This window comes from Schistocerca piceifrons, unplaced genomic scaffold, assembly GCF_021461385.2.
Source record: "Schistocerca piceifrons isolate TAMUIC-IGC-003096 unplaced genomic scaffold, iqSchPice1.1 HiC_scaffold_885, whole genome shotgun sequence".
In the NCBI taxonomy this organism is placed as follows: Eukaryota; Metazoa; Arthropoda; class Insecta; order Orthoptera; family Acrididae; genus Schistocerca; species Schistocerca piceifrons.
Genome location: NW_025729152.1, coordinates 391,898 through 415,946, shown reverse-complemented (window position 1 = coordinate 415,946; position 24,049 = coordinate 391,898). Strand labels below are relative to the sequence as shown.

Sequence of the window (24,049 nt, the reverse complement as noted above, 5' to 3'; positions counted from 1 at the left end):
ATAAATATGTCTTTTGGAACAGACAAACGTAAGAAAAATAGCATAGTCAAGGGAAAACACACTAAACAAGAAGATTACATATTGGATAACCACAGTGACTGCATAGAAGCAATGGAAAAAATGGATGCCTATAAATATCTAGGATACAGACAAAAAATAGGAATAGATAATACAAATATTAAAGAAGAACTAAAAGAAAAATATAGACAAAGACTAACAAAAATACTGAAAACAGAATTGACAGCAAGAAACAAGACAAAAGCTATAAATACTTATGCCATACCAATATTGAACTACTCATTTGGAGTAGTGAAATGGAGTAACACAGACCTAGAAGCACTCAATACACTTACACGATCACAATGCCACAAATATAGAATACATCACATACATTCAGCAACAGAAAGATTCACATTAATCAGAAAGGAAGGAGGAAGGGGATTTATCGACATAAAAAACCTACATTATGGACAGGTAGACAATTTAAGAAAATTCTTTCTAGAACGAGCAGAAACTAGCAAAATACACAAGGCAATCACTCATATAAATACATCGGCTACACCGCTGCAATTTCATAACCACCTCTACAACCCTCTATATCACATAAGATCAACAGACACGAAGAAAGTAAATTGGAAAAAGAAAACACTACATGGCAAACACCCGTATCATTTAACACAGCCACACATCGATCAAGACGCATCCAACACATGGCTAAGAAAAGGCAATATATACAGTGAGACAGAAGGATTCATGATTGCAATACAGGATCAAACAAAAAAACACCAGATATTACAGCAAGTATATTATTAAAGATTCCAATACCACAACAGATAAATGCAGACTTTGCAAACAACAAATAGAAACAGTAGATCACATCACAAGTGGATGTACAATACTAGCAAATACAGAATACCCTAGAAGACATGACAATGTAGCAAAAATAATACATCAACAGCTTGCCTTACAATATAAACTTATAAAACAACACGTTACCACATACAAGTATGCACCACAAAATGTACTGGAGAATGATGAATACAAATTATATTGGAACAGAACCATTATAACAGATAAAACACCACCACATAACAAACCTGACATCATACTCACCAATAAAAAGAAGAAATTAACACAACTAATCGAAATATCCATACCCAATACAACAAATATACAAAAGAAAACAGGAGAAAAAATTGAAAAATACATCCAACTGGCTGAGGAAGTCAAGGAAATGTGGAATCAGGATAAAGTTGACATCATACCAATTATACTATCAACTACAGGAGTACACAGTATCCACCAGTACATCAATGCAATACAGCTATAGCCAAACGTACATATACAACTACAGAAATCTGTAATTATTGATACATGTTCAATTACCCGAAAGTTCCTAAAAGCAATGTAACATATACCGTACAGTTAAAAGGAAGTCATGCTTGATCAAGGTCCACATCACTTTCCATTTTTAACCAGACATAACGTCTGAGAAAGGAAAGAAATAATAATTATAAATGCATATCTAAGAGATTCAAATGAATTAACAATGGAAAGTCCAGGCTGGAGAAACAACAATATGGTAAGCATAGATTGTTACTCACCACACAGAGGTACTGAGTTTCAGACAGCCACAATGAAAAAGACTGCCAAAACATTATATCCCCCAGGGGGCTCACAGTCCTTTCGTGAGTATGTGCACGGCAAGCATGGGGCCCAGGCTATTGCAGCCTTCCCTCTTTCCCGGGCTGCATTTCCTTTCCCATCCCCTCCTTTACTGTTCTTGCTCCTTCCCCTCCACCCTCTCCTCTCCCTCTCTTGGTGTCCTCGTTTATGTTGGCCCCACTATCCTCCTGGCTATGTTGGCCCCGCTATCCTCCTGGTTATGTTGAGCAATTACCTAATCCTTTTGGCATCCTCTGGTCCCCCTCTGGGGTTTGCCCTCCTTCACTAAATCTCTATTCCCTAGTGTGAGCCATTTGGGGAAGAGCACCTTACCTAGTGTCTCCGGCATGTGCCCTCCTAGTTTCTTCCATCTTTTCCTTCATGTCATCATCTGATGTTAGTGTACATAGCCAGCCCATGTGGTGGGATCACTATGTACCCTTTTGGTTGAGCCCACTGAAAACACAGGGATCAAACTTCTGATACCAGAGCTGTGACCACCTCATGTAAGCCTAGGAGTGGTTGCTTGTCATCCTGGAGCCAAACGGCCCTTGCTGTATCGGGGTAGTACTCGTGGGGAGTGCCCCTGATTGGAGTGGGTGGTATCAGGATGGACGCTATACAAATGAAACGCATACAGGTCCAGCACTCTGGCTGTTCTATGACCATTCTTCTATGGCTGTCTGAATGGAACTGATTTTTTTTTAAGTGCTGCTTCTTCTGCCCCTTCGGCCTTCCCTTCCATGGCTACCCTCTGGGAGGAGGGTCAGGCTTGTCAGCTGGGGGCGAAACCTTTCTTCCGGCATCTGGTTTGAATCAGAACTGATGGGGATACTTTCACCAATACCAAACTTTTATTTTTTGTGGAACACATTGAAGACAAGTTTGGTGAAATGGAGTCTCTGAGCAAAATTCGGTTGGGTTCATTGTTGATCAAAACTGCTTCAGCTGCCCAGTCTGTGTCCCTTCATGCCTGTGAACATCTTGGCACAGTTACTGTGTCCATTACCCCCCACCAATCTATGAATATGGTTCAAGGTGCAATTTTTCACAAGGACCTCATCCTTCAATATGATGAGGAACTTAGGGACAATCTAGGACAGGAGGGTGTTGACTTTGTTTGGCATGTTCAGAAGGGCCCGAAGGACAATTGCATTGCTACTAGTGCATTTATCCTGGCCTTTGAAGGGGATACCCTTCCTGAGAAGATTAAGATTATGGTTTATCAATGTGATGTGAAGCCATAAATCCCACTACCTGTGAGATGTTTTAAGTGTTTGCATTTTGGACACATGTCTTTCCACTTTTCACAGACCCCTCTCTGCGGTGAGTCTGGATGTCCACTCCATGAGGTGAGCTCCTGTTCCCCCCCCCCCCCCCCCTCCTGTGTGTGGTAATTGTCATGGCAATCATTCTCCATGTTCACCAGATTGCCCAGATTATAAGAAGGAAATGAAGATACAGGAGTATAATAAGTCCCTTGATCGTCTAAACTACACTGAGGCTCACAAGAAGTATGCATATCTTCATCCTGTGTCAATGACGTCTAGCTTTGCTTTAGTTACATCTTCACCCCCTTCCTTACCCCCGTCCCAAACCCCTCTCCTCCCCCCCGCCCACCCCACCCCTGCAGTTCCCACACCCTTCCTCCGGGTGCCACTCCCCCTCCCCAGCTGGAGAAGTGTCCCATTTCTTCAGCGTCTGCCAGTCAAGGGCACCCCTCCCGGGACCCCCTTCCCAGTACCTTCCAGGCCAAAGGTCTGCTGCCACACTATGACCACAAGAACCACAGTCTGTGGGCCCCAGGTCACCAGCTCACTTTCTGATCCAGATCTTGCTGCAGCTGGCTCCCTTTTGCAGTGCAGACCTCCTCGATCTCAAATACAACAGAAGAAGAAGCATAAGTCCCAGGAGACACGGAGCCTCTGGTGTTGCAACCTGACTCTGACCTGCTGTTCATGGATGTCACCTCCTCCTTGTTGGTGATGGATGGTGAACCAGTGGCATGACTGGCTTTAGCCTGTTCACGCCCCATTTGAATCATCATTCCGTGGCTATCCAAAGGAATTTTAATGGATATTACTGACACCTTCCAGAGTTGAAATCCCTTATTTCTTTTTACTCTGCAGCTTGAGGGCTCTACAGGAATCTCATTTTACTGATTATCACTCACCGACCCTCTGTGGGTTCTGTGCTTTCTGCCAAAATCTGGCTGGCTCCCTGTGGGCCTCTGGTGGCATTTGTATGTTGCTCCATAAGAAGGTTGCTAGCATACGGATTCCTTTTCGAACTACATTGGAAGTGGTTGCCGTTAGGGCCTACCTGGACTCTGGGGTCGCAGTTCGTAATCTTTATCTCCCTCCTGACAGGACTCTTACACCTGCTGCCTTAACTGCCCTTCTTCAGCAACTTCCTCCTGCCTTCCTCCTCCTTAGGGATTTTAATGCTCATCATCCCTTGTGGGGTAGTGCATTTCCATCTAGTCAGGGTCTTCTCATAGACCAATTTCTTGCAGAGCGTGACTTGTGCCTTCTTAATGATGGCTCCCCTACCCATTTCAGTGCCGGTCATGGTATCTTTTCTGCATTGACCTTTCTCTTTCTTCTCCCGCCTCCTCCCTTCATTACACTGGTCGCCACATGATGAGCTTTGCGATCGTGACCATTTCCCAGTGATTCTCTCACTACCTCCCCACTCCCCGATGGACAGGTAACCTCAATGGTCTTTCCAGCATGCCAACTGGCCTCTCTATACTGCACAGGTTGTTTTTCCTCCCTCCTTGTCAGGTTGTATTGATGACATCCTACGGACATGTCTGATGTGATTGATTGTGCTGCTAGCCTTGCTATCCCATGCTCATAGGCACCATTTCGCCACTGGCAAGTCACGTGATGGAGTACAGCCATTGCCATCCGTGATCACTGCCGAGATTTGCAACAACTAAAGAGGCACCCATCCACTGTCAATCTTATTACCTTTGAATGCCTTCACCCCAAAGCCCATTACTTAATGAAACGGAGGAAATGGCTGTGTTGGGAATGCTTTGGTTCTTCCCTCGGTTCTACTGTCCCTCTGTCACGGGTGTGGGCTACACTTCACTATCTCCAAGGTTGCCATTGGCAGTCTACCCTCCCAGGCCTTGCCCTCCCAGATGGCCTTTGCATGGACCCACTGATTGTCGCAGAACATCTTGCAACCCATTTTGCAACAGCATCAGCATCAATCTCCTATCCGGTTGCTTTCCTTCACCAGAAACAGTGGGCCAAAGTTTCCACCTTATGTTTTACCCCTTGTCAGTCAGAATCTTACAACAAACCTTTTACTGAATGGGAACTTCTTTCTGCACTTTCTTCTTCTCATGATACGGCCCCTGGCCCAGACTCCATTCGCTGGCCGCTGGTGGCTGAGCGGTTCTAGGCGCTTCAGTCTTGAACCGCGCAACCGCTACGGTCGCAGGTTCGAATCGTGCCTCGGGCATGGATGTGTGTGATGTCCTTAGGTTTAAGTAGTTCTAAGTTCTAGGGGACTGATCACCTGAGATGTTAAGTCCCATAGTGCTCAGAATCATTTGAACCAGACTCCATTCATAACCAATGGCTTCAACATCTCAGTGCTCCACAATCACAACATCTTCTCTGGGTGCTTAGCTGTATTTGGCTACAGGGTGACTTCCCTTCTCAATGGAGGGATAGCATCGTGGTTCCCATCCTTACGCCTGGTAGGAACCCCTTGTTTGTTGAAAGCTATTGACCAATTAGTCTGAAAAACGTTGGTTGCAAGTAACTTGAATGGATGGTAGCCCGTCGGTTCAATTGGGTCCTCGAGTCTTGGGATTTATTGTACCCTTACCAGTGTGGCTTCCAAGAGGGACGGTCTCTGATCAATCATTAATTTTGCTTGGAATCTGCAGTTCAGCAGGCTTTTTCCCAGCACCGCCATTTGGTTGCAGTATTTTTTTACCTTCATGAGGCCTATGACATGGCTTGGTGCCATTATATCTTACTTACACTTCCTTGTTCAAAAGAAATACTATAAAACAAGAAAGGGTAAATTTTGGTACACCAAAGAACTGGAGAATCTAAAAAATAAGCTACTGCTGTTGAAGCGCCTTGCCAAAGTACGAAACTAAGATACAACATAAATTTCATAAAAAATAGTAAAAACCAATCTAAAACAGCCTGGTAAGTAATTAATACTGTTAAAGGTGAAGTCAGAAACTTCGACAAGACAGTCCCAATACCAGCATATACGTACATTCAATAAATATTTTGTAAGCTGTGCTGATGATGTCAAAAAGCTGATCAGTAAACCCAATGTAACATGTATAGATTATCTGAAGAGAGCAAACCTAAATCATAATAGGGCCAGATCATCATTGAAACACTTCAAAGAGGTATGCCAACATGAAGTTCTTAAAATAGTCAAAGAAATGAAAAATTCATACAGTACAGATATTTTTAATACACTCCTGGAAATTGAAATAAGAACACCGTGAATTCATTGTCCCAGGAAGGGGAAACTTTATTGACACATTCCTGGGGTCAGATACATCACATGATCACACTGACAGAACCACAGGCACATAGACACAGGCAACAGAGCATGCACAATGTCGGCACTAGTACAGTGTATATCCACCTTTCGCAGCAATGCAGGCTGCTATTCTCCCATGGAGACGATCGTAGAGATGCTGGATGTAGTCCTGTGGAATGGCTTGCCATGCCATTTCCACCTGGCGCCTCAGTTGGACCAGCGTTCGTGCTGGACGTGCAGACCGCGTGAGACGACGCTTCATCCAGTCCCAAACATGCTCAATGGGGGACAGATCCGGAGATCTTGCTGGCCAGGGTAGTTGACTTACACCTTCTAGAGCACGTTGGGTGGCACGGGATACATGCGGACATGCATTGTCCTGTTGGAACAGCAAGTTCCCTTGCCGGTCTAGGAATGGTAGAACGATGGGTTCGATGACGGTTTGGATGTACTGTGCACTATTCAGTGTTCCCTCGACGATCACCAGTGGTGTACGGCCAGTGTAGGAGATCGCTACCCACACCATGATGCCGGGTGTTGGCCCTGTGTGCGTCGGTCGTATGCAGTCCTGATTGTGGCGCTCACCTGCACGGCGCCAAACACGCATACGACCATCATTGGCACCAAGGCAGAAGCGATTCTCATCGCTGAAGACGACACGTCTCCATTCGTCCCTCCATTCACGCCTGTCGCGACACCACTGGAGGCGGGCTGCACGATGTTGGGGCGTGAGCAGAAGGCGGCCTAACGGTGTGCGGGACCGTAGCCCAGCTTCATGGAGACGGTTGCCGATGGTCCTCGCCGATACCCCAGGAGCAACAGTGTCCCTAATTTGCTGGGAAGTGGCGGTGCGGTCCCCTACGGCACTGCGTAGGATCCTACGGTCTTGGCGTGCATCCGTGCATCGCTGCGGTCCGGTCCCAGGTCGACGGGCACGTGCACCTTCCGCCAACCACTGGCGACAACATCGATGTACTGTGGAGACCTCACGCCCCACGTGTTGAGCAATTCGGCGGTACGTCCACCCGGCCTCCCGCATGCCCACTATACGCCCTCGCTCAAAGTCCGTCAACTGCACATACGGTTCACGTCCACGCTGTCGCGGCATGCTACCAGTGTTAAAGACTGCGATGGAGCTCCGTATGCCACGGCAAACTGGCTGACACTGACGGCGGCGGTGCACAAATGCTGCGCAGCTAGCGCCATTCGACGGCCAACACCGCGGTTCCTGGTGTGTCCGCTGTGCCGTGCGTGTGATCATTGCTTGTACAGCCCTCTCGCAGTGTCCGGAGCAAGTATGGTGGGTCTGACACACCGGTGTCAATGTGTTCTTTTTTCCATTTCCAGGAGTGTATGTCAAACAATCTATTGAAAGAAATCATACATTACATTGCAGCACCATTAACATATTCTATAAACCTGTGTCTCATAGAAGGGTTTTTTCCTGATCCTCTCAAACTATCCAAGGTAACTCCAGTCTTTAAGAAGGGTGTCAAATCAGATCCTGCAAACTACAGACCAATTTCACTAATTCCAGTACTAGGAAAAGTCTTTGAAGGCATAATATATAAGCAGATGTATGAGTACCTAGAACAAAATGGTATGTTAAGTGCATCACAGTTTGGTTACAGAAAAGGAAGGTCAGCTATACATGCCATAGAGCTCTTAGTCAGAGACATTCTAGCAGCATTTGAGGACCATGCGCACTCACAGGTAACCTTATGTGATCTGAGCAAAGCTTTTGACTGTGTTGACCACTCACTTCTGCTCTCTAATCTTGAGTACTATGGAATATGTGATAAAAGTTTAAAACTCATCAAATCATACCTCAATAAAAGGAACCAGGTGGTGAGTTCAGGAAGTCATCTGTCAAACATACTCGAGGTTCAACACGGAGTGCCACAGGGATCTAAATTGGGACCACTTCTTTTCCTTGTACACATAAAAAATGACGTACCAGGAAATATAGATGTAAAAACATATATGTGTGCAGATGACACAACTTTTCTCTCTGTAAACCATGTACTTGATAACCTTGTAAGTGATATGAAATTGGCAAAAGAAAATGCAACATCATGGTTTAATGCCAATGGTCTGCTATTAAATGAGGAAAAGACCCAGAATATGTGGTTCAGTCTATCAAAGACTACAAAAATAGAAAAACAAAAGGCAAAGTTTTTAGGTATTGTACTTGACAACAGTCTAACATGGAACTCTCATGTTGATCACATAGTGGTTAGGTTGTCAAGAGTTACATATTTGTTGAAGAGACTGATGTGGTGTGTGACATTTGAGTATGTAAGGACAGCGTACTTTGCCTTTTTTCAATCTGTTTTAAGGTATGGGTTAATACTCTGGGGAAACAGCAGAAAAATAAATGAAATTATGGTGATCCAGAAGAAAGCAATCAGAGTAATGGCTAAGGTAGATAATAGAACACATTGTAAACCATTGTTCATTAAATATAGAGTTTTAATAGAAATTAATTTATATATTCTTGACAGTGTTAACTACATACTTGCTGAACTACCTAATTTATGTGCAACAAATGAAAGGCATGGCTACTATACAAGAACGTGTACTTCTCTGCTGTTGCCACAAATTAGATTAGCTAAAACTAACAATAGTCATAAGTGTATGGCAATTAAAATATATAACAAATTGTCTAAAAATGGATCAATCCAGCCTGACAAATTACTTAGAGATAATGTTCATAACTTCTCGTTAACCAATCCATTCTATTCATTATAAGAATTTTTAGAAAGGCCAAATATCAACTTAAATATGTAAAAATTTATTTTGTAAAATTAATAGGTTAAGTGAACTGACGAAGTCTATTGCATGTAATAATGCTGAATGACTAATAAAGAATCTGAATGAGTGGGGCCTTTGGGGCCAACTCCAAATTTTTATCCACCAGTTCCTGTTCCATTGGCTGTTCGGGGTTCGAGTAGGTACTGTTTTTAGTTCCCCATGGACCAAGGAGAATGGCATCCCATAGGGTTCTGTACTGAATGTATTTCTTTTCCTCATTCCTATAGATGGACTTATGGCCTCTGTTGGTCGTTTGGTCACCCCTGCCCTGTATGTGGATGATTTCTGCATTTTGGTTAGTTCCTCTTTGATGGCCTATGCAGAGCAGCAGCTCCAGGGAGCTATATGGCATGCCTCTGCATGGACCCTGTCACGCAAGTTTCAATTGTCTCCTTTAAAATTGCGGGTGGTCCAATTCTGTCACCATATTATGGTCCACCCTGATCTGGAGCTCTACCTTAATGCACAATGATTGCCTGTGCTCCCACAGATTCGCTTCCTCAGTCTTCTTTTCAACAACAAGCTCACTTGGCTGCCTCATATCAGACTTCTGAAGATAGGTTGTTTCCTTAAACTCAATGTCCTTCGCTTCCTTGCCTATACCTCTTAGGGTGCAGATCGTTCCACTCTTCTCCACCTTTATTGGGCTTTAGGTTTGTCTTGCTTGGACTATGGTTGTCAAGTTTATGGTTTGGTTGCTCATTCCACACTGCACCTCCTGGATTCAGTCCACCATCATGGTATCCGTTTGGCCACCGGTGCCTTCCCTACTAGCCCTGTTGATAGTCTCCTGGTTGAAGCTGGGATTCCCCCCCCCCCCTCCCCCACCTTTCTGTTCAGTGGTCCCAACTTCTGGTTTCTTATGCAATCACTCTCCATTCCTCTCCCACTCATCCTTTCTATTCTATCCTGTTCCCAGTCCAAGGACGTCGCCCACCTGATTCCCGCCCTTGGGCGGGTTTACCGGTTGGGCTCCACTTTGTGTCTCTTCACCATGATTTTCAGCTTTCTTCTTTGTCCTGTCTCCCATGTTCCCTCCCCAATGCCCCCCTTCCCTTGGTTAGTTCCTTGGTCCCAGATTCGGATGGCTCCCCACCGAGGTCCAAAAGGTTCCATTCCCCTGATGGTGTTCTGTTGTTTCTTCTGCCGAATTTTATGGGAGTTTCAGGATGCTGTTGTTTTTTACACTGATGGCTCTAAATCTGCTGATTGTGTGGGAAATGCCTTCATGTCCTCTGTTTGCATGGAAAATCATCTCCTGCCAACTGTACGTGAGGTGTTTACTGCAGAATTGATGGCAATTTCCCAGGCCCTTCCCTTTATTAAACACTCCCAACTCAATTGCGTTTTGTTATGTGCGGACTCAATGTGTGGCCTCAGGCTATTTATCAGTGTTTTTCCTGCCATCCCTTGGTCTTGGCCATCAATGTCCCTCTCGCTGATCTTCACCATGCTGCTTGACTTCCTTTGGGTCCCTGGCCATGTGGGTATCCCATGTAATTAGCTTGCTGATTGTTTGGCTGGGGGAGCAGTTACTTACCCCCACTTCTCTGTAACCCCTCCTGCAGTGGATTTAAGGCTTCATATCAAATCCCACTTCCTACAATCATGGGCCAACTCTTGGGAGGCTACCTCACTCTCTAATAAACTTTGTGCAATTAAGGTGACACCTGTCCCGTGGCGTTCTTCCTCCCGCCTTTCATGAAAGGACTCTACCACCCTGTGTTGTCTCCACATTGGCCATACCAGGCTGATCCATGGCTTTCTTTTGTGTGACTTTGTGGTTGTGGAGCCTTCCAGTCAGTTTCCCATATTTTGGTGGAATGCCCCCTTCTTTTGGCTCTGCGTACTAAGTAAAGACTTCCCCGCACTTTACCTTTAATATTGGTGGATGATTCCCGGATGGTTGAACTGGTTCTCAGTTTCCTCCATGAAAGTGGTTTTTATTTTCAGTTCTAAGGTTTTTAATCTCCCTCTGGCATAGGGGCAGGGCGGTGAGGGTTGGGGTGACTCCCACTGTAACCTGTGTTTGGAATTCCAGACTCCCCTTCCTGGCCAAGATCCTCTTTTCTCTCCCTTTTACTCTGTTTCTGTCACTTTTTAGATTTGTTTAGTTTCCTTTTACGATACACACTTTTACATTTTTAGCAGTTGAACGCTTTTGAATAGCAGGTGGTCTTGCCTATACTGCATCAAAGGTGGGATATTTCCTGCCTCTAGCATAGCCTTGGGGTTGCCCACTTGCGGACTTCCCTCCTTTTGTTTTCACCATTGACAACACGACTGCACTTTTATGTTTTTTAATCTTTTACCTTTTATCATTATGACTCTTCTGAGATGTAAATCTGTCTGAATGGACCACCTTTGAAACAAGGGACAGATGACATTGCTGTTGATCCCTTCAACCCCAATGATCCAACCAACCAATCAACCATAACATTCAAACTTTCAAAGTCCTTCTAATGCAATAGAAAACACACACACAAGCTACTATCTACTGACTACACCAGTGCACTGAGAAGTGGCCCTGTGTGTGTGAGTTGCGCTTGTGTGAATGTATGTGCGTTTTCTACAGTAGAAGAAGGACTTTGCTGAAAGCTTTAATATTTTAGCAGTATTTTTTTCATTGTGCATGTGAATGAGTGTTTTAAGAACAAATAAATGGTTTCATTATTCAGAAGTTCCCTTCTCATGGTGTGCAAAGGATCTAATCATGGGTACGGCAACATAAAATTATTTTGATGTTGTAGACAACACTTACCAATCAAGAGAAGTGTGAGAAGGAATGTAGAGAAATAGTTAACTTGCATTGTTGGAAGCAAGTTATCTTCTGTGTGCCTCTGTGTCACGGCAACAACTCCTGCATTGTTTATCAGGATATCTAGCCTCTCTTCACTGGCTTTGATATCAGCTGCAAACTCCCTTACAGATGACAAAGATAGTAAATCCAGTTTCTTGATTATGATATTTTCATTCTTTGTACTTGCAATTATCTCATCTGAAAAGATGAAAATTTTCATGAATCACATAGTTTATACAAATTGATAAGTCACATCAGTATAAAATTTATCATAATAATCATAAAATTCATAAAAAATTACCTCTTGCCTTTTTGGCCTTTTCGAGGTCACGACATGCCAGAATAATCCTTCCACCCCTTCTTGCCAGGTCCTTAGCAGTTTCTTTTCCAATACCTGCATAAATATTTCCATTCAGTACATAAAAGTAGCTTCAAATGCCAGAAAATATGAAACCTAATGCTACATACCAGGATGGATCACATATAAAGTGATCTCTGTTTCTTGTGATGCGTAGTTACATGTGAGGGGAGCAGTCAAAAATGGCATAAGTGTAAGACCTGCCACTATAGTTCCATTGCATGCATAGCTAATGTTAGGTAATAGCTTCCAGCTTAAATGCAAATAAAATATTTTGTGATGTGGATTGGCAAAACATTTTGTGAATGAAAATAGTGAGTTGCTCAAATTTTGCAGATACTTTTTTTAAAGGAACACACCACCATTTGACTCTTTTTATTGTTTATTTATGTACAACCCAGGTTTTGGCCTTATATGCACTTTCCAAGTTTTTGCTAAAAGGAAAAATTTCATACAGTAAGACACATAAAATTTCAAAAGATATAAAATGTCTTAATCAATGAATGTAATGTGGTGTATAATTATAAAATAGGTACTTACATTTTATGTCTTTAACATATATTGCAGGACACCTAACATGTTGTCAAACTCAAAGTTGGCTGTAAATTAAGAAAAATATTGGTGTCCCACAGAATGCCAGATGCAAAATCATAATCATTAATTAATCATTGGAACACATCAAATTTAGTATAAATAGAGGTGGGAGAAAGTTGTGATGGTGGATGGAGGGGGGGGGGGGGGGCAATAAACTTAAATACAAATCATTGAGGAATGGGGGGATGGGAGAGTGGTTGGGCAGGGAGGAATAGTGATCCATTAGATTAGGTTGATATAGTACTGCTGGTAGGGCAGAGAGCAGGAGATGAGAGAATGTCATAGAGACCAAAAGACATGGAGGAGGGGGTGATTTGGAAGGGGGCTGGACCGCAGGTGGATTACTCATATTCTTTGATTTCACTACCATTACAGTTTAGGAACATGTGTTCATATTTATTTACCAATGGAATCCTGTTTTTACTGAATATGATGTGCTACCACAATTATTTACTGATCTGTAAAAATATGGTGATTTTACATCTGGCATTTCGTGAGGAGCCAATATTTTTCTTAATTTATGACCAACTTGGATCTTGACAACATGTTAAGTGTCCTGCAATATATGCTAAAGACATAAAGTGTAAGAACATATTTCATAATTATACACCAGTTTACAATCATTGTAAAGACATTTTACATCTTTTGAAATTTTACACGGTCTTACGTACCCAATCTTGCTTTTAGCAAATACTTGAAAATGCCATAAAGGGCCAAAACTAGTGTTGTAGTTAAATGAGCAATAAAACAGTCAAAGTGCAGTGTGTTCCTTTAGGAAATGTTATATGACTGTCACTCAGCAACATAAAAAACTGCTGGCAGAGACTGTTCAGACAATACAAAAAATAAACACTATTGAAGTCTTATGTCAAATATTGGCATAAAAGATAATGTGAATTCCTGGCTAAAGCTATTTATTTATTTACATAATTTACACCACATTGAAGCACTTTATTCAATCCATATACATTTAGGTCTTAGTACCAGTTGTAGATTTGGCTTTCCTCTTCTTCTAACCAAAACTTCTTCATCCTTTCTGAATTGGCTACCCTCTCTTCATCAGTTATGGTTTATTTTTTGTTTGTAAATGTCTTTAGTTTAAGTCTGGGGTCACTGTGTTTCAGGTTCTTCTTCTATTCTCTGCCTTCAATTTGTTGCACTGTCAAGCCTAACTCATTTAAATCATCATGAACTTTTCCAAAAGTAGGTGAACAGTTGTTTCAATAGCCTGGTTTCTGGTAGTCTGGAAATGTGACAGACAAAAGCAACCCTCCTTTTCCACATTGTGTCAATTATTGACTTAGTTTCTTGGTATACAGCTTCGTTAGGTAATAGTTGCCACTGTCCCTCAACTTGGTATTTTTTCTTTATAATTGTTCTAAGGATTCTTCTGTTTGCTTTCTGTAGTTTGTCTTTGGTTGATTTGGTGTTCATATTGAACAGTGTTTCACTAGCATAGGTTGCTTCAGGTTCAGTAGAGTGGTAGTGTCTGAGTTTTGCATTTATCAAAAGACATTTCTTCTTGTATGTTGGGCAGGTGATGTTTTGCGCTTGTTTCAGTTTAGTTGTTCTGCTATCTACTGACATTTTCTCATTTTAATTCCAACTTATAACCTCCCCAAGATATTTGAATTTATTTACAATTTTAATTTGTTTGTTATCATTCAGTGTAATGACTGCTGTTTCAGCCTTGAATGATGGCATCATTTCTGTCTTTTCAAACAAGATCCGTAGTCCAACATTTTGCTGCTATTTTTTCTAGTTCTTCAATTTGGTGTTTAGCCTCATCCATGCTATTTGCAAGCAGTGCTAGATCATCAGCAAAGGCCAAGCAATTGAATTTGATATTTCTGCCAATCTTGTTCCACTCTCGCATGACTTTTTAATACTATAAAGATATTTAGTATCTTAACTTTCTAAAAAAAATAAAGGCCAGTTAATATTACACATTATCATACAGTGATCAGGCACCCTAACTGCCCTAGACAAACTCCAAAATCTGACCCAAGTTCTTCCTGCACAACTATGCAAGGTTACGCATTTTAATGGAGAGGAAACAGAATTGGGCTACTCTTGAATACCCTTTCATTTGTCCAGATCACCTGCAATGTGCTTTCCAAAATATTCAGGCTACTTCAGGAAGTGTTTTAAGAGCAGAAATTATGATGCTGTTACATCTGAAATATCATACCCACTGGAAAATGTACCAAAAGAGAACATAAAATATGTTGAAAAATGCAAAACTCTTTATTTCTAATATGGAAAAATGTATAAATGTTCACATTTAATCCTTCTTTCTATAGTGTACTGAATCATAATCACAAAAAACATGGATACACAGAAATCTAAAGTCACATAGTATGAAATGGGAAAGAGAAAAACCTGTGAGCCTATGTTACCAATTTGGCCGCCCCCCTCCCCCCCGGTAGCTGAGTGGTCAGCATGACGGACTGTCAATCCTAAGGGCCCGGGTTCGATTCCCGGCTGGGGGTAGAGATTTTCTCTGCTCAGGGGCTGGGTGTTGTGTTGTCCTAATCATAATTACTTTCATCCCCATCAATGGGCAAGTCGCCGAAGTGGCGTCAAATCCAAAGACTTGCACCAGGTGAGCGGTCTACCCGACGGGAGGCCCTCGCCACACGACATTGTTATTATTATTATGTTACCAATTTGGCAACTATTTTGGAACCTGCCATCCTGGAGGTAACTGGTAATTTTCAAATGGAAAGGGGATCATGTGATAGGAGAAACAGTTAAAGAATTACATAAGAAAAGCAATGGTGTCTTTCGTTTGAATACAATTTTACTCATCCTAGCATTATAACTGATTATATCTTCCTTACAGGAGACACGAAAGCTGATAGCATTAACACAAGTTGAACACATTGAGGTCATCTTGACATCAGGAGAGGAGAACCCATGTTATTGCAAAGATTTCAACTAACACCACTCATACAGATCACTCATTACCCACTGGGAAAACTTCTTGTGAAATTCTATGAAACCAGCTCTACTACAGACTAACCAAGAGCTGACTAATTGAAAACAACTGTGGATGAAGCAAATCAACCAGTTTTCTGGCACTGTTCAATAAGAGACAGAGTGCAGTAGTCACTGCTTCTCACAGGAAACTGGGGTCCACCATACATCAATAATGATAAATTGGGCCACACGTAAGTGGCACCCTTACAAAATGTAACTGCTACAACATCTCACCAAAGATAATCCAGATTTTCAGTTACAGTAAGCAGAACAGGTAAGAAACAGACTGGATAAAAATTGTCATCACCCATGTGACATACTGTTTATGTATCAAGCTAATTATATATGAATGGAGAATCAGAGGTAGTCAGATACCCTCACTGGACAGATCCTCTGAGAGTAACTGTTGCAGTAAAAGTCATAGTTTGGTATGGAATATGTGGTTTTCTTATTGGTGTGTCTTCTACATTCAGGGTATGCCAACAACAACCTGTTATCTGTTGTTAGATAAATGTGTGCTGCCATAACTGCTGGCTGAAGGTAGGACATTTCCAACATTCTTTCAGTATGATCATGCTCCACCTCATCATGGGCTAGCTGTCCAGACATCCCTGGACATCTAGTTTCCCCAGAGATGGATAAGCTGTAGAGGTCTGATGGAGTGGTCACCACATTCCCCAGATTTATGTCCTTTAGACTGTTGTCTGTGAAGACATGTGAAACAATATTGTGTACAGTGAAGACCAGAAACCTTGCACACCTCAAGAATGGATGGTTGATACTTGTGCTCATATTCTGGTGCATGTGCTGGCTGAAGTCCATGACAAATGTGTGGAACAGTTAACAATAACATTACAACATGCTGGACAACTCATCAAGCACATCTTTTACCCTTTTATGCTATCACCAGCCTTTGCCTTTTCTGTACAAAGTGCAAAAAAAGTTGAGAATCAGTTTAACTATGCTCAAATGAAAGAACCGTTGTTTTTCTAGTGCAATTATCTATCTGTTTGGTATTTCACATGAACCCCCTCCCTCTCTTTCCTTTTGAAAATTACTAGTAGTATTCAAGATGGTGGCTTCTAAAATGGCCACAATAATGGTAAAATAGCCTCAAAGGTTCCTTCCCAGGCCTCCCCTTCCATCTCATACAACTTGATTTTAAATTTCTGTTTATCCACCTGTTTTTTTGTTTTAGAAAGGTGGTTACACATCTGTGGATTACCCTGCGAATCAATCATTTTCTATAGATTGACAGAGAGAAAAGGGTTCCACTTCTTACCCTCTTCTCTAAAGCAAATGACAGCTGATAGGCACTGGCAGACTGATACTTTCTCTGTCAAGAATGCTTGTAAAGCTGAGACTGCCTGAGGAAGGTAAAGTTTTGGATTCAAGAACTGGCTCAGCTCTCAGATTTGTTGTTAGCAAGGTTCTTAAAACATGAATTACTGAATTCCAGAATTTTGTACTTCACCATGTTTGTTGTGAAAGGAACCAGTCTTCTTTTATTTTTATTAAGAAAAGTATATCTTGTCACAAGTATATGCTATTCAGCCACATACATACATACATAAATAGCTTGGGACATTTTTGAAAATATGTCGAAGTGTGATATTGCTTGATACATCATACAAAAGTGAACTATGCATAAAGTAAAGACTTTAGGAGTAAAAGAGAGCACTCACCAAGTAGCACAAAACAGAATTAAAACTTTGCTAGCTTTTGGAAGAAATCCTATAATAATGAACTACACACACACACACACACACACACTCTCTCTCTCTCTCTCTCTCTCTCTCTCTCTCTCTCTCTCTCTCTCTCTCTCTCTCTCTCTCTCTCTGCACTGGCTGGATGTGTCTCTCCAGCTAATACAATGTAAGTGTGTGTGGTGGGGAGGGCAGGGGGCGGCATATGTGCACATCTGTGCATGCATGCGTGCATGCGTGCATGGGAGCGTGCATGCGTGCATGCGTGCATGGGAGCATGTGATCATGCATGCGTGCATGGGAGCGTGTGTTCATGCATGCGTGTGTGTGATTGTGCATGCATGCGTGTATGAATTTATACTCTAGCTTGTCAAGAATTTCTTTCAAAGGAGAGCAAAGTTCTCATTCCCTCTTGTGTGCCTGTTGAGGACTCAATGCTTCTGCTATTCACTAAGTGGCCTCCTTTTTACCTACAGATTTACATTCAGTACAAAAGTTAATAATTATTGGTCAATTAAAAGTTAATAAGTTTTTCTGCAGATCTGAAAATTTTGTTCACTTAACACATGTTTCTTCATAGGGTCACTGTGGAGAAAACACCAAAGTGTGTATTACTGCAATTTTTCATAATTTATGCGAAATATTTTTTTAAATGAATTACACAAAATTTAGTGTCATTTTGGTGAATGTAAATTTCACGAGAATACAGGTTCAACTGATATTTGGTTTACCAAATAAGCAAGTATTAGTTTATCTTGTGTAAATCTGTCAAATCTTTATTTGTAATATTTGTTTACAGACCTTCCTTTGCAGAAGCCAGACTGATAGAGTATTAACAATTTACTGCCACAGAAGTGGGTTTGAATTGTATCATAAGCTACTTTGTCATAGGCTATTGAAAACCTAGAAGAAATGAGATAGGGCTGTAAGTAAAGTTTACTTGCTCATCTTCATTTTTGTAAATAGATGTTGTAGTATATTTAACATTTTCAGTACTTACACTTCAGGATTTTGATTGATTTGTGAAGACACTCAATTTACAACTTCTCATGCAAGTCTAAGATTTCAGTTCTCAACCAAAAGAACTACCATTTTTCAATGATTCAATGACTTTTTTTGTCACTTTCTAATTGTGTCCTCATAAGTGGCATCTGTGTAGTGTGACTACAGTATCTACCTAAGTTGACCCATTGCCTCTGTATCTGACTTCTCAGTTTTAGGACCTATGCATTCTTCCATCATAAAGACGACACATGAGATTAAATGACCAATGATTTCATTTTATCATCATTTGGATTGTTACTCCAATGTATTTTCTTAATCACTTTGTATAACATGTGCCTCTTAGTTAAAGATTAAGTGCAATAATGATGAAGATACTAGTGTTTTAAAAAAACTCTGGAAGTTCACAATTTTACCACTATTTTTTTTTTTTTTTTTTAATTTTGTGGGAATGACAGCACTGTACGCCTTTCTCCAGTACTGGTGTGTAGCATCCAGTCATCATAGGATAGTTGTTCTTTTCTTGAGTTTTTAAGATCTCTATTTGTATAACACTGGGCACTTTGTCACCATGACCATCATTACCTACTGTACGTGCAAGGATTTGTAACTTTAGGGTCATGATACACAGCAAAATTACTGAAGCAGTAAATAAAGTAAGTTTTGAATTTTTTAATACTTGCATAGTCCAAATTGCACGGGTTATTAATAGTGGTAGCTTGTTAATAGCTTATACATTGGAATATGAAACCTCAACCCTTTATCCATTAGATATGTCTGCCAAATCTGTGTTGAAACAGTTTTCGTATCTTCTACTATGGTTTTAGATGAAACAGATTGTTAATGTTACAACTGATTATTACTGTTACATAGAGGATGCACAGAGTTGCAGACAGGAACAATGAAGGGGAATACTAGAAATATTTCAGCTTTTGGATAAAATCCTTCTTCAGAAGTAGAAAATTCACACACATTCACACTATAACACACTCATAATCCAGTCCACTGTCTCTAGGCGCTAAGGCCAGTATAAATCAAGCCTTAGTGCCCAGAGATAGTGGACAAACATATGTGAATATCTACATTTTTTCACTGCTGAAGAAGGTGTTTGCTAGAAATGTTTCAGCTTTCAGACACTCTCTTTCATTGTGCATGTCTGCAACTCAACACCACCTCCATAAGGTGGTTATTACTGTCAGCATCATATGCCATTAGAGTGTATATGGTATCAAAATAAATCATAAGAGATGCTTTAGAGCTGAAACTTCCTGACAAATTTGAATTTTTTGTTGAACCAGTATTTGAACCCTATTTTCCATACTTCCCAGGAGCTCTTCTGCTTTTGCTGAATCCTGGAAGAAAGGCTGTCACTAAGAAATGATTTCTACATCTACATTCATACTCCACAAGCTGCCAGACGGTGTGTGGCAGAGGGTACATTGAGTACCTCTATCGGTTCTCCCTTCTATTCCAGTCTCATATTGTTCGTGGAAAGAAGGATTGTTGGTATGCCTCTGTGTGGGCTCTAATCTCTCCAATTTTATCCTCATGGTCTCTTCGCGAGATATACATAGGAAGGAGCAATATACTGCTTGACTCCTCGGTGACGGTATGTTCTCGAAACTTCAACAAAAGCCCGTACCAAGCTACTGAGCATCTCTCCTGCAGAGTCTTCCACTGGAGTTTATCTATCATCTCTGTAACACTTTTGTGATTACTAAATGATCCTGTAACAAAGCGCACTGCTCTCCATTGGATCTTCTCTATCTCTTCTATCAATCCTATCTGGTATGGATCCCACACTGCTGAGCAGTATTCAAGCAGTGGGCAAACAAGCGTACTGTAACCTACTTCCTTTGTTTTCAGATTGCATTTCCTTAGGATTCTACCAATGAATCTCAGTCTGGTATCTGCTTTACTGACGATCAACTTTATATGATCATTCTATTTTAAATCACTCCTAGTGTGTACTCCCAGAAAATTTATGGAATTAACTGCTTCCAGTTGCTGACCTGCTATATTGTAGCTAAATGATAAGGGATCTTTCTCTCTATGTATTTGTAGCACATTACACTTGTCTACATTGAGATTCAATTGCCATTCCTTGCACCATGCGTGAATTCACTGCAGATCCTCCTGAATTTCAGTACAATTTTCCATTGTTACAACCTCTCAATATACCACAGCAACATCTGCAAAAAGCCTCAGTGAACTTCCGATGTCATCGACACTATAACACACTCACAATCCAGTCCACTGTCTCTAGGCACTAAGGCCAGTATAAATCAAGCCTTAGTGCCCAGAGATAGTGAACAAACATATGTGAATATCTACGTTTTTTCACTGCTGAAGAAGGTGTTTATTTATTCTACATAACAAAGAATAATTTTTTCTCAAAGTATTGTCACACCGTAGTGTGTGGAAAGGACGCTTGGTCTACATTGAGAACCGTATAATACATTGAGAACCGTATAAACTACAGTTTAGAGTCTACAGCTCACAATGACATTGTTTCAAAGAAATATGATGGTGTCAAGACAGAATAAAATCTATGTGCATTTCAATTTTTATATGTATTATAAATAAATTGGAAGGAATTTGATTAGTGGTTCATCTATGTAAATATTTTTATTGCAAATGTATTGTGTATTAATTCATAGTGCAACTCTGTAGTCTTTCCTCATTGTAGACATTGCAAATATTTTGTAGGTGTTCCTAGCATACATAATTGTTAAACACTCTTTTTAATTGTGTGTTTATGACAAATAGTACAATCGAACATTTCAAATTAGAAATCACTCTAGAAAATTATGAAATCATAAACAAAATGGCAATAACACCTGATAGACATTAATTAGTTCTTTCAGTGTGGCAGAGGAAAGCTGGTATACAGTACTGTTAACCGAGTCAAATGCTATTGAGGTAATTTTTACCAGATGAACCATGAACTGATAGATAGGACGTAGGACAGATTAAGACATAAGTGATCAAATGTATGTGAACTATAGCAAAAGTTTCTAAACACAGGGCTGGTATGTAAATGGTTTGTTCAAGTGTGGTCAGTCTCCAAGAGTTGTATGGATTGATATTTACTGTTTTTCATGGGTGAATCCTGATCCAGTTTGCAAAGTAACAGTAGATACTATTGCTGCTTTGGCAAGAAGCCTGAGTCTGTCATCCATTGAACACCAGTCAGTTTATAATGGGACAGCAAATGTGCAAGTGGTCTGCTGGAGTCCCACCAGACGATGTGGCCTGTCTGCCAGCCAGCTTATAAAGGGCCCACCACACTGGCTCATTCTCATTCTGTATTGAAGTTTCCCTGAGTCAGTTTAGATGTGAGAGGGCCTGCCTGCCAAGTGCTGTAGACCGTGTGCTGTACAGACTAGTGAGTTAAAGACAACATGTGGGCTGGACTGCATTCTGGAGAGACATGTTGTGGCACTAGAGCTCAGGATAGTGTCAAACTGAGATCAGCTGGGATAAGGAACTTATTATTGGTGACATCATTCTCATGCACTGACAGTAATCACTGACCAACAACTGAATTAGTGAGAAGTATTTCAATCATTTGTTTCCCGTGTTTTGGTGTTCTGCAAACAGTGACTGGTGTTCCAATGCAACTAACCTTGGCTAAATTCATTTGGTTGCTATGTTATCACCAGCTTCTGTGATGATAGGGCAGTGCAATTTAATTTAAATATTGTTTCTAATACTATTATAAAATTGTGAGGCAATACCTTTTTTCTTTGTTTCTGGTTACAACAATGGCCTTTTATATTGGATTTGATTAAGGGCTGATCTGTGTTCTGAAGGTCAATAACTTTTTTTTATTTATTAATTTTGATCAGCAGTTTCCTGAAATTGATAGCTTTGTCAACTTCAGTAATGTCTGCTCTGAGTTTGAAGATTAATAACCTTGATAATTTGATTAATTTTGCCTGTATATTTTCCTACATTTGAAATTCCTGGACTTTTCATTTTTTTTTTTAAATTTTATTAATTTCTGCTGTGTATTTTTGAAAGAATAACTTTGCTAACATTTGGAAACTTAATGGGAATATATTCAGAGCTTTGGACTCATCTCATAGATAAATATAATCAACAGCAGGCTGCTCAGCACAATGAATATTTACTTTGGTTTTTTGAGTTGAATTTTCAGATAGCAGTTGCCTGATACTCTCATGGAATATGTCATCCTAACATCATTAACAGCTTTGTACAGATTTTTAGTTTCTGAACTGGTGCTTGAGACATTTATATGACTTGTGGAATATCACATTGCATATTTCCTTTTGTTAATTTTAGTCATATTCTTTAACTAATAATTATTGTTTTAAGTTTTTTAATTTGTGGAACCAGTAGGTTTTCTCAATATCTAGCAGTGTATATGCTTTATATGCCAGTTTTAACTTTTGTTAAATGAACTGACAAAAATAAAATAATTAATGTTTTACAGTAATATTTGTTTGCTAAGTGGCAATATTATGAGAAGGATAGTTGCTACTCACCATATGGTAAAAGTACTGAGTTGCAGACAGACACTACAAAAAGACTGTCGCAAAATGAGTTTTCAGACAACAAGGCCTTTGTTAAAAAATTTGTGTGTGTGTGTGTGTGTGTGTGTGTGTGTGTGTGTGTGTGTGTGTGTGTGTGAAGGCATTCTCTTTTACTAAGAAAGTGTTAAACAGTGAGTGTTAGTTAACTATTACCATTTATAAGAATATAACTCTTTTTTTAAAGTGGCACCAAATCAGATCCTAACATTAAAATTTATCTCTACATAATGTAAAAAATTCAGACAGAGGGAATACCAATATTTAACAGAAATTTGTGGTGTATTTGTAACAAACGGCAACACACCAAAACATGATACACACAGAGCACTAAAACTAAGTAAATTATTGAACTGAGTATTTCATTTCTTAGCTGTGTTGACTTCTGTGTTAAGAAATACATTTGTCATGAATTTTAACTTCACTTCTACAACATCTACAACTGTACAAAGTGAGCCCATGAAGAACTCACACAACACAAAGTGTGTATTGTGTGTTAGGCCCTAAGTATTGTTTAGTTTCCATGTCATGTGGCTTCATTCAAATAGTAGTGTTTCAGTCCTATCACAGCTTTGATATGGCTTTTGTATCAATTATAAATTTCAGTAAAAGAAAAACTGCACTTTCCTAAATGTAATAGTGTACTTACTAAGAAAATGTGTGGTCATTAAGATATTAAACGGTTACTTTTTTCCTTCTGTGTGTTTACACTTCACTATTTTTATTTAGAAATGAGAATATTTTCCCTTTGCTGTGCTTTAGTTATTATATCTTAATTTTGAAGTGATAAATTATTTCCTGCAATGAGGATTGTCTTTTGTTGAGTAACAGAATTGGCTTATAATATCCCACTGTAAGTGAGACGCAGAGTTAGAACCCAGGTTGAAGCAATGCAGAACATCACAATCTTCAGCACAGTATTTTAAATCATTGACTCAGAATCAAGTGCCAAAATTCACCTCACAATAGGAAAATACTTTCAGTCAGAGAGAATGTTTACATAATTTTACATGCAAAACACATTTTTATCATGAAACCA

The 24,049-nt window shown here is 40.4% G+C and overlaps 1 protein-coding gene and 1 non-coding gene across 2 annotated transcripts in view; one reads left to right on the top strand and one right to left on the bottom strand.

Annotated features, from left to right (window-relative positions):
* LOC124771063 (retinol dehydrogenase 14-like) overlaps positions 1–24,049 on the bottom strand; it is a 92,049-nt gene that overhangs the window by 67,231 nt on the left and 769 nt on the right. Inside the window, exons 2-3 of the mRNA XM_047249283.1 lie at positions 12,114–12,206; positions 11,774–12,010 (exon numbers count right to left, since the gene is read on the bottom strand). Coding sequence (XP_047105239.1) covers positions 11,774–12,010; positions 12,114–12,206 — 330 coding nt within the window. The remainder of the gene's footprint in view (positions 1–11,773; positions 12,011–12,113; positions 12,207–24,049) is intronic.
* Trnad-guc lies at positions 15,184–15,256 on the top strand. The gene has a single exon. It is a non-coding gene; the product is annotated as a tRNA-Asp (tRNA).